General features: G+C 40.2%; 1 protein-coding gene across 1 annotated transcript; it reads left to right on the plus strand.

Annotated features, from left to right (window-relative positions):
- Positions 1-1,061: 1,061 nt before the first annotated feature.
- Positions 1,062-9,627, plus strand: CCDC42 (coiled-coil domain containing 42; the record flags this gene model as incomplete). The annotated part of the gene is made up of 7 exons (XM_081964229.1): positions 1,062-1,138; positions 3,450-3,555; positions 4,087-4,191; positions 5,990-6,187; positions 6,905-7,126; positions 8,033-8,191; positions 9,532-9,627. The coding sequence occupies 7 exons, from the start codon at positions 1,062-1,064 to the stop codon at positions 9,625-9,627; spliced, it is 963 nt and encodes a 320-aa protein (XP_081820355.1).
- Positions 9,628-10,667: the final 1,040 nt, after the last annotated feature.

The raw sequence follows: 10,667 nt of genomic DNA on the forward strand, positions 1-10,667 counted from the left end.
TCAAATCTCCTTCTTGTAACACCTTGCTGGATAAATAGAGCTGTAAATTTTGAAAAGGTATTTATAAGTTTTCTAATTATTAGGTTGGTCTAAATGCAGCTACTACCCGCTCACAGATTTTGTGTATGACCCACTCTGGCAAGAAAGATATAACAGTACATATAGTATAACATTGGGGAACAAAATTAATTTGTTGCTGGATCTGTATGCTTCAATTATATTTTCTTTGAAAAATGCTGTTGATTTAAAAAAGAAAGGGTAAAGCGGATTTTTGTAATTTTTCTTCTGGGTGTGGATTCTGTAATGATTTTGCATGTATACACATGTGCACATATAAACACATCAGTGGTGGGAATCAATTTTTTTTACTACCAGTTCTGTGAATGTGGCTTGGTGGGCATGGCTTGGCTTGTTGGGTTTGGTTTGGTAGGTGTGGCAGGGGAAAGATACTGGAAAATCTCCATTCCCACTGCACTCCAGGAGAAGGATACAGCAAAATCCCCATTTCCTCCCAATCAGCTGGGACTCGGGAGGCAGAGAATTGATGGGAGTGGTGCCAGTCAGAGGTGGTATTTACCAGTTCTCCGAACAACTCAAAATTTCCACTACCAGTTCTCCAGAACTGGTCAGAACCTCTGAAACACATAAATGATTATGATTTGTTGGTGTTTGGCATTAATTTAGCACAAATGGCAGCTGCCTTCCCCTATGTTTGCAGTTTTAAAGCAGCAAACCACTAAATGACAACATTTTATACTATCTCAGGTTGTCCCAGTTACAACCAAATGGGAAGAATGGGGCTGTTGAATTTGGGAGGTTTTGTTAAGTTCTACCACTTACAGAGCGAATCATGACTTCCCAAAGGACTTTCATCTTTCCCAATGCAGTAAATCCCTACTGTTGCTAAGCAACCATTTGCATCTTCCGTATCTTCTTCTGAAAGTTCCATGGCTCCAACTGCATCAGCTTTCTGGCAGCTTTTCTAATTGGTTTGCTTGACTCCCAAGCTCAGAAAAAGAGGTGAAAAGGGTCAGGACGTGCCTGGCAAGTGGACGGCCATCATGACCACCATGGAGGAAGAGGATCTAAGCGAGTATTTCCGCATGCAATATGGACAGAAATTGTTGAAATTGTTGATGTAAGTGAACTGTTCCTCCTTCCATTGTTTCTGTTCAACTCTCTGAAATGTTTCTCTGTTCCACCAAAACATTTTTCTGCTTTCCCCTTTCTGAACGCTGTTCTTACTCACTCATTTCTGGAATCTTTTCCCTTCTGAATCCTTCCTTGCAAAACCAAGCAAACACACATTTATTAGAAGGCATCTATTAGATCAGATCAAGGTTTCATCTAGCTTAAAATCCAGTATCACACAATAGAAAATCCGGTTGCTTTTATGAAACCAGATGGAGGGATAATTCATTTATTCCTCAATGCTGTAGCCTTAATTTGATTCCCTCCACCATGTTACTATTAATATGTTTTTTTTAAAAAAAACCTGTGTGAGATGCATTTTATAAAAGACTTTGCAGAACAATTTTTAAAGAACTCAATATGTAATAATCAATTGGATCATCTATAAGCAAAACCAACTGTCATAGGAAGGTTACAGATATGGCATCCTTGAGTCTGGAGATACAACACAGGTAGTCCTCGACATACGACAACAGTTGAGTCCAAGATTTCTGTTGCTAAGTGACGCAGTTGTTAAGTAAGCTTTGCCCCATTTTATGACCTTTCTTACCATAGTTGTTAAGTGAATCATTGTAGTAGTTAAGTTAGTCACATGGTGGTTAAGTGAATCTGGCTTCCCCATTGACTTTGCTTGCCAAAAAGTCACCAAAGGGGACCATGTGACCTGGGACACTGCAAATGTCATAAATATGAGACAATTGCCAAGTATCTAAACTTTGTTCATGTGACCATGGGAATGCTGCAACTACCGTAAGTGTGAAAAACAATCATAAGTCACTTTCCAGGGCTGTTGTAACTTTGAACAGTCACTAAATGAACTGTTGTAAGTCAAGGACTGCCTGTATATTTTCTAACCAGTATCCAAACAATATGAGTGTGGTGTTTGATAACTTCGCTGTTTGTTGTAATAATATTTGCTTCTGTCATTTTGCTTCTGTTTTGTTTTAAACCTCTTAGTGAAGAGGATTTTGGAATCTTCTCAAAGTTTCTGTTGATTGGAACATGTAAGTTCTAATGAGTAACTGTGAAAATAAATAAATAAATATAATACATACAGTAAGGTAAAGGTTCCCCTCGCACATATGTGCCAGTCGTTCCTGACTCTATGGGGTGGTGCTCATCTCCATTTCAAAGCTGAAGAGCCAGCACTGTCCGAAGACATTCTCCATGGTCATGTGGCTGGCATGACTAAACACCAAAGGCACACGGAACACTGTTACCTTCCCACCAAAGGTGTTTCCTATTTTTCTAGTTGCATTTTTACAAGCTTTTGAACTGCTAGGTTGGCAGAAGCTGGGACAACTAATGGGAGCTCACTCCGTTACATGGTGCTAGGGATTTGAACTGCCAAACTGCTGACCTTTCTGATCAACAAGCTCAGCATCTTAGCCACTGAGTCACCGCATCCCTCTATGTACATACGTATGTACATAGATTCATAGTACAGTCTAAAATAAACACATCAAGATTTCCCTGGATAAAACACCGGCTCAACTTTCCATAAGCAACCTTTCCAACATGGTGTTAAACATTCCAGTTTTAATTTAGCTTGTTACTGACAAAATGGGTAGATTTTTAGTTTTAACTTCTAGGCAAGATTCTAGATTTTTAGGGGAAGAAATCTTCTTGTTTTTAACTTCCTATACCTTGTTGTGCAGTCAGGATCATGCTCTCGTGGACTTTTTCACACCCTTTCAAGTCTACTTCTGGAGTTTGTCCAGTTAGGGGCAAAATAAATCTTATTTGTAAAGAAACACTTTTTCAAAAATATTCTCTCTTTGAAACTAAAATTCAACTATTTTTCACCCACAGAGGAATTGGATCGTGCTGTTGACTAATCAGCAACAGTTATATCACTAAGCACTATACCTTAGATACTAGTACTAATCTCCATCAAAGTGTCATTTAAAGGCCATATTTGTTGCTATGGTCTCAGCTACCTATTGACTTGCCTTTCCTCATAGGTTCCTTTGCCTTCTACATCCTTTATTGCTTTTATCTTCTTTTAGTCCACGATTATCTTTAATTCTTCAGATCCTTCTCCCACGTCCGTTAATTAACTGGGCATGTTATTTCCACTTAGATCACCGCCTGGAGCTGTAGACACTTTTCTGAATGAAAGTTAATTTAGGGACAAATTCAGTGTGTTATTCTGTTAGAACTCTGCCCTTGCCATATGAAGATTTGAACAACTTTCATAGGTCCTATGGCATGATATGCCTTTGCTTTCATTAGAAATGTTTGTTCTCTTTGATTAGGAAATTCCCAGTGTCAGAGGAACAGTCTCCATCTCCTTCCATTCGACTCCTGGAGAAGAAGAAAGAGGCCAAATTGGTGCATCAGGCTATGGAAGCTCAAAAGGAGGTATATCTCTCCCCTCTTCTCTCTCATGCTCCTTCCTTCCCTCCCTCTCTCCCCCGTCTCTCTCTTAATTTATTCAATTTTCTTAAAATTAGAAAGATAAAAACAAAAAGAAAGAAAAGAAAGAAAGAAAAAGAGAGAAAAAGAAAAGAAAGGAAAGGAAGGAGGGAGGGAAGGAAGGAAGGAAGGAAGGAAGGAAGGAAGGAAGGAAGGAAGGAAGGAAGGATGGATGGATGGATGGATGGATGGATCAAAGAATAACACATCTATAATATTTCTTTACCTCTTGAAAAAACAGAATAAATACTTCCATGCCAGACTTCTCCCTTTAGCAGGGAGTTTGACTAGAAGATCTCCAAGGTCCTTTCTGACTCTTTTATTCTGTTATATTATTTTCATTTGACTTTTGCCACATAATAAAGTTTGATTCCCATCTAGGATTCAGTTTGTATCCTGGTGGAAGTGAACTGTGTTCATACTATGCACAGAAGAAAAGGTCTGTCATAATTAAATTACTTATTATATACTCTTTAGGCATTTAAAACAAGAATGGAATCCCTAAACAACAGGTGGGAAGAGCTTGGTACAAAAGAAGTCCAGCTGAAAGCATATATTAAGAAATTTGAGCAATTCATACAGGTACAGATTCCTTATAGATTTCCAACAGCTTATTTTAAGAGTAATGGCTCCATCCTACAGGGAGTCCTCGACTTATGACCATTTGTTTAACAACAGTCCAGAATTACAATGGCACTGAAGTGACTTATGACCTACAGTTATAAGTGACATACCCTCACAGTCATTTGATTGCAATTTGAGTGATTGGCAACCAGCTTGCATTGACGATGGTTGCAGCATCCTGTGGTCACGTGATTGAGATTTGTGAACTTCTCAGCCAGTTTCCTACAAGCAAAGTCAATAGGAGCAGCCAGATTTCCTTAACAACCATGTAATTTATTTAATGATGTATGGTTTGCTTAATGACTGCAGTATTTGCTTAACAACTATGGTAAAAATGGTTGTAAAATCGGATCTGGTCATCTGATAATTTGCTTAACCAATGGCATTGCCTAATCGACCTAGTGGTCGAAATTCTGGATCAATTGTGGCTGCAAGTCGAGATCTACCTTTATGTTCTTGTTAGGAACTAGTAATTCTCTTTGTGGTTCTCTTGAAACCATGCATATTATATACTAATTGTTTCTTTTCCCATCAGGTATAGTAATAAAGGTTGCACAGTAAGGTCAAATTGGGAAAAAAACAAAATAGGCAAGATATATGTAATAAAATCCATAGCCATTCAAAACTATTTCCTCTTTTAACAATGGCATATTTCCACAATAGCAAAAAGATGGCATCTAGTAGTTTATTTATTCATGCATTTATTTATCACCTTTATGAGGTCATCATCCCATTCTGGGCAGCTAGAAACAACATACACAAATAAAATAACAGTGCATATCAAAAAAAAAAAGAGAGAGAGAAACTTTAAATCAGAAGAAAACTCTGAAATATTTGGATTTTTAGTAATTTTAATAAAATCAACAAAGAAGGAGCCACCTTAATTTAGAAAGGACCTGATTTAAGTCTCATGTTTGGCCACACTAGGGCCAGCCAAAGATTTGACTCACTTATAGACTTATAATTTATATAGCTACTCATCTCACTCTGGATGGTGTATGCAATTTGAAAGTAAATAATCAGCATAATTTATCCATTAAAAACAATTTTAAAAGGATAAGAACCAAAAAGACAGGAAGAATGCACACTAAACTTATACTAGCCATTTAATTTTGTTGTATTTAAGTACAATGACAATAAAGATTATACTTAATGGGCTCCAGGCTTCCACGGTATCCCTAAGCTAATGGACTGGTTTGGTGCCATAACTCAGTCAGAAAAAAAAATTGCTTTGTATACAAAAGACTGCAGATTCAATTTCATCTCCAATAGCAATAGCACTTAGACTTATATACCGCTTCACAGTGCCTTACAACCCTCTCTAAGCGGTCTACAGAGTCATCTTATTCTCCCCAACAATCTGGGTCCTCATTTTACCCACTTCGGAAGGATGGAAGGCTGAATCAACCTTGAGCCTGGTGACATTTGCACTGTTGGCAGCTGGCAGAATTAGCCTGAAGGACTGCATTATAACCACTGCACCACCACAGCTCCCCAATAAAAGGATAAAGTTAAAAAAATGTTAGGGCTTATTTTTTTCCTGAGGTCCTAAAGATTCATTATTTCGGCATTATCCTGACCTGATTTATGGCAATTTCTTCCAAAATACTATCATTCTCATATATTCCATGGAGACCATAACATTTCCAATTACCTTTTTCCCTGCCCCTGCCCCCTCCCTTTTGCTCCTTGCCTTTGTTGTTTGTCTTTGTCTGGGTCCATTGGGGTGTGGGAAATGTATTCAATATGGGATTAGGAGAATGACCAGAAACGGATCAGAGCTCTGAAGAAAGCCAACAAGGAACGAGAACTGAAGAAACAGCGGGTGAAGGAGCTTGCCAAGGTCAAGTTAGAGATCGCAGCTCTCAAACAGCAGCACCAAAAGCTCTACAACAAGCTACAGCAATACTCAATCTTCAACAAATATTTGGAGAAGGTGGTGCAAGTCTCTGAGGTATGTATGAGGAAAGAATTGCTGAGCAAAATCTTAGGAGCATCTCTGACTTGAGATTCTCCCAGTGTACTTAACCGCCCACCCCCAACCCCAATTGCAACCCTGTATGGCAAAGATTCAATCTCCAACAAATGTAAAAAGGATTAGATTGGGAATAATTGTTTTACCTCAGTGACAGATTTCTCCTATCTTCTTTAATGTTTGGGTCAACCAAGTGTAGGTTGGTAGAACTTTTAGTAGCATTTAACTCTTCCCACAGTACTCCACCAGAAACTCATAGTTCACTTAACACATAGTTCATTCAACGCTCATTTAATATATCATTAACCAATGATATCATTAACCAATATATCATTAACCAATGAACAACAAAGTCTTAATTACAGAATAGATCATAGTGAAGTATTCCACCAGGATATACAAAGTTACATGAGTACTGAGGGTAATTTGTTTTAATCCTGAAGACTTTTCCTGTGCCTATTGTATGTGTGCAATGTGCAGCTTAATTCAGCTGCAACCAGTGTGAATGAGTGATAGGCAGGCTCATCTCTAGGTGTGCATTTTCTTTGAACTTAACCTTACACTCTGGAAAAGATTCCCTACTTGTCATCAAAGTGTCTCAGTTATTATTATTATTTAGTTGTTATCCTTCCTTGATTGTCAATCTGAAAAGGATTGCCACCCCAGGATAGTTGTAACCTAAGGCATCATCTGCAGTTTGAAGAAATCCGGGAAGTCATTGGCCGCTATAAAACTCTAGTTGGGATGCACCGGGATCTCCTGCAATCAGCCCATGAGGGGCTGGAGTTGATCGAACAAGCCAAGGTGCGCCTGGCCCGCTACAAAGAGGAAAAAGATGATGAGATTCTGCAACACAACAATGAGCTGGCCCGCCTGCAGCTGCGCTTTGACCATGCCCGTAGTGATGTCATTGCCTGGGTAAGCAGATGGGGTGGGGGTGGGGTGGGGTGAGGAGACAGGTAGTTCTCGACTTAGAACACTTCATTTAGTGATCATTCAACATCATTGAATAAAGAGACTTAGGACTGTTTTTCACACTTCCAGCTGTTGCAGCATTCCCATGGTCACATGATCAAAATTCAGAGGCTTGGCAACTGGTTCATATTTATGATCTTTGCAGTGTCCTGGGATCATGTGATCACCTTTTTCGACCTTAAGTCAATGGGAAGGCCAGATTCACTTCACAACTGTGCTACTAACTTAACAACTGCAGGAATTCTCTTAACAACTGTGGCAAGAAAGGTCATAAAATGCAGGCAAAATGTACTTAACAAATGTTTCACTTAGCAACATAAATTTTGGGCTCAATGGTCGTACGTTGAGGACTACCTGTGCTTCTTTCTCAGGGAAACCTGTGAGCAAACCATAGTCTCGGACGTCAAGAACTGTCTGTTGCTCTCAACACTGGTTTATTAGGAGGGATAGATGGCAGAATTCCAAGCTCAGAGAGCAGATCAACCACAATTGGCTTAGGCCAGGGGTGTCCAAACTTGGGAACTTTAAGACTTGTGGACTTCAACTCCCAGAATTCCCCAGCCAGCATGGCTGGCTGGGGAATTCTGGGAGTTAAAGTCCACAAATCTTAAAGTTCCCAAGTTTGGACACCCCTGGCTTAGGCTGTTCCACCACAGCCACCATGGGCCATCCATGAGGATGTTTTCCTTTGAACAATAGGCTTAGAGAGTCTCTCTAGGCTGGTTGCTTTGCTTGCTGTGCCATGTCCCTCATGGTTGTTTGAGGACTATTTTATAGTGGAAGCAGGAATTAGTGGAGTTCATCAAAATTCTGTCAACATGTTCTTTTCTGCCTCTGTCTCCTCCATAGGAGTCCCGCTGGGCCCATATCCAGAACACTGCAGCAAAGAAAACCCTGATGCTGGGCACCATCAAGATGGCTACACTGAATCTTTACCAGAGTGTAAACAAGCAGATGAAGGAAACTTTAATGGTGCCTCTGGAGGACACTCACAGGCAGCTGGATATGGTATGCATGAATGAATTTTCTTTCTTCTTCTACCACATTATTCAAATGAGGGTCAGGAAGCATTTTTAATCTGTGATTCAGAAAAACTCTCTTTGGGCCTGGAATCCCTTTGGATTTAGGTGTAGACTTACCATATATTCTAGTCCCGTGATGGCGAACCTGTGGCACGCGTGCCAGAGGTGGCATGCAGAGCCATTTGTTAGAGCACATGAGGTGTTGCCCTGTCAGCTCCAGCGTGCCTACTGGCAAGCTGACTTCGGCCTTCATTTTTGGCTGTTTTTTGGCTGAAGCCTCTGGAGGGCGAAAAACAACCCAACATGCAAACTGGAAGTTCGGGAACGAACTTCTGGTTTGCGTGTTGGGCCATTTTTCTCCCTCCAGAAGCTTCAGGGAAGCATCTTGAAGCCTCCGAAGGGGGAAACGGCCCTATGGGCAACCCAGAAATTTAGGAACAGAGTTCCAGGTTGCCCATAGGGCTGATTTTTGCCCTCTGGAGGGAAGCTTCCTGAAGCTCTGGAGGGCCTCGGAGAGGGCGTGGGAGGCCATTTTCACCCTCCCCGGGCTCCTAGAAACCTTCTGGAGCCTGGGGAGGGCGAAAAATGGGTCCATTGCATGCAAAAATGGGGGGAGGGGGGTCGCACACGCATGCACAGCGGGGTCGCAGACATAGAATTTTGGATGTGGGTATGCCTGCCCACGACCCCCCCCCTGCACTCTCCCTGCTTTTGGCACGCGATGGCAAAAAGGTTAGGCATCACTGTTCTAGTCAGGACTTTGTCAGTTTTTGTTCTGGTTTGGGTATCCCAACTCCCTCCCAAATACCAGAAAGTACTCAGAAAGTAGAACTGTACATAAGATGGCAGGAAGGCACTCCAAAAAGCATCAGATCGTGATATCGTCTCTGTAAAAGCTTCAGGGCCTGACTAGTGCAGCTCCAAAGCTTCATTGATTCACGCAGAGCCCCAGCAGTCAAAGAGAAATGGCCACAGGATTCCTGGGGTCAGCTGGAAAGACGTTGGCAATGAAAAAATAACTTTACGACCAATTCTTGCATTTATGAACTTCTGTAAAACAAAATCTGAAGTAAGATTGTAAGCCCAGTCACTATCACAGTTTCACTTAGTGACTACTTTGCTTAATAACCAAATTGCCAAACCCAATTGCGATCATTAAATGATGACTATTTGCATTTGGAGAGAGATGCTTCCTGCTTCTCTTCCCCTAGTGATATCCGCCATGCCAGCAGTCTTAAGTTCTAAAGCAGCAGTGAATTCTACCCTGTGCTATTAGGGAGTCACCCCTCATCATACACACCTGACCTTCTTCTTCCTTGCTCTCAGATCCAGCAGTTTATCCAAGATCTGTCAGACATCTGGGGAGAAGTGAAGAAGAAAGATCAAAATCGATCACAAACAGGGTTTTCCAAGGACATGTAGAGAAAGCTGTCCAAAGCTTTACACAGCTTATTTCCCTGCTCATTCTATGTTTGTTAAATTATGGGCAGGATTATGTTTTATTTATTATAGTGTAATTATCAAATCTACTTTACTTTCTTTCATACAAAACACAGTTAACATGATATCAAGAGTATAATTTGCAAATAAAAACGTTGGTTTCTCAACTGTGTTTGGCTGCTCCATATTTACTTCAACTTCCTAACACAAAACTAGTGCAAGCATTCTGAAGAACAGTCCTTTGGAAGGATAGATAATGATAAGACTGGGCAAGGGAAACATAATATGGATCATGTTTAACTGTTTTTCAGGAGTTCAAACATTTTGCAGTTTGCCAGCTTTTTGATAAATGGAGTAAAACAAATCTATTGTCATATTCTCTACACTGTAGGATAAATAAAATAATGAATAGAAATATCCTCCAAACAAAATTAGTAATAAATGAACCTCCAGTTGAAGTCAAATAGTAAGAATCTTTCAATTCTTTAAAAAGGGAGGTGGGATCTGTGGAGGTTGCAGTTGGGGGTGGAAAGGCCATTTACTGAAAATAACAAACCAAGAGAGTGACCTGGATAACTGTCCTATAATGGATTTACAAAAGTAGATCGTTAAAGCTTTGAAAAATTTTGTGGGAAGGGACGAAGAAAAAAAAAGAAAAATCAAGTTCTATTATTTGAAGATACTAAAGATCAAGATTGTTAAAAATAAAAGGAAAGAATATGAAGTTGGTTTATTTGATCAAGGTTAAAATAGATATGCTGTTGTCTCTGTGATCCTTTATGGACTTTTGCTGATCAGGACTGAAACAACAAGGTTTCATTATAGTATATTATGGGAAAGAGCTTGGAAGAGGGGGCAAAAAGATGCTACCTAGAGGATGGTCAAATAAAATCACAAACAGGGTGAAAGGGACATAGTACACAGCTGGCTAATGGATGGAACAAGACAACGACCCTCCCATCTTCTGTAAAGAAGACAGTGAGAGATCCGTACTTCCAGTCTTGCAAGATTCTGTTAATATA

This window comes from Natrix helvetica, assembly GCF_964273705.1.
Source record: "Natrix helvetica genome assembly, chromosome: 1".
NCBI lineage: Eukaryota > Metazoa > Chordata > Lepidosauria > Squamata > Natricidae > Natrix > Natrix helvetica.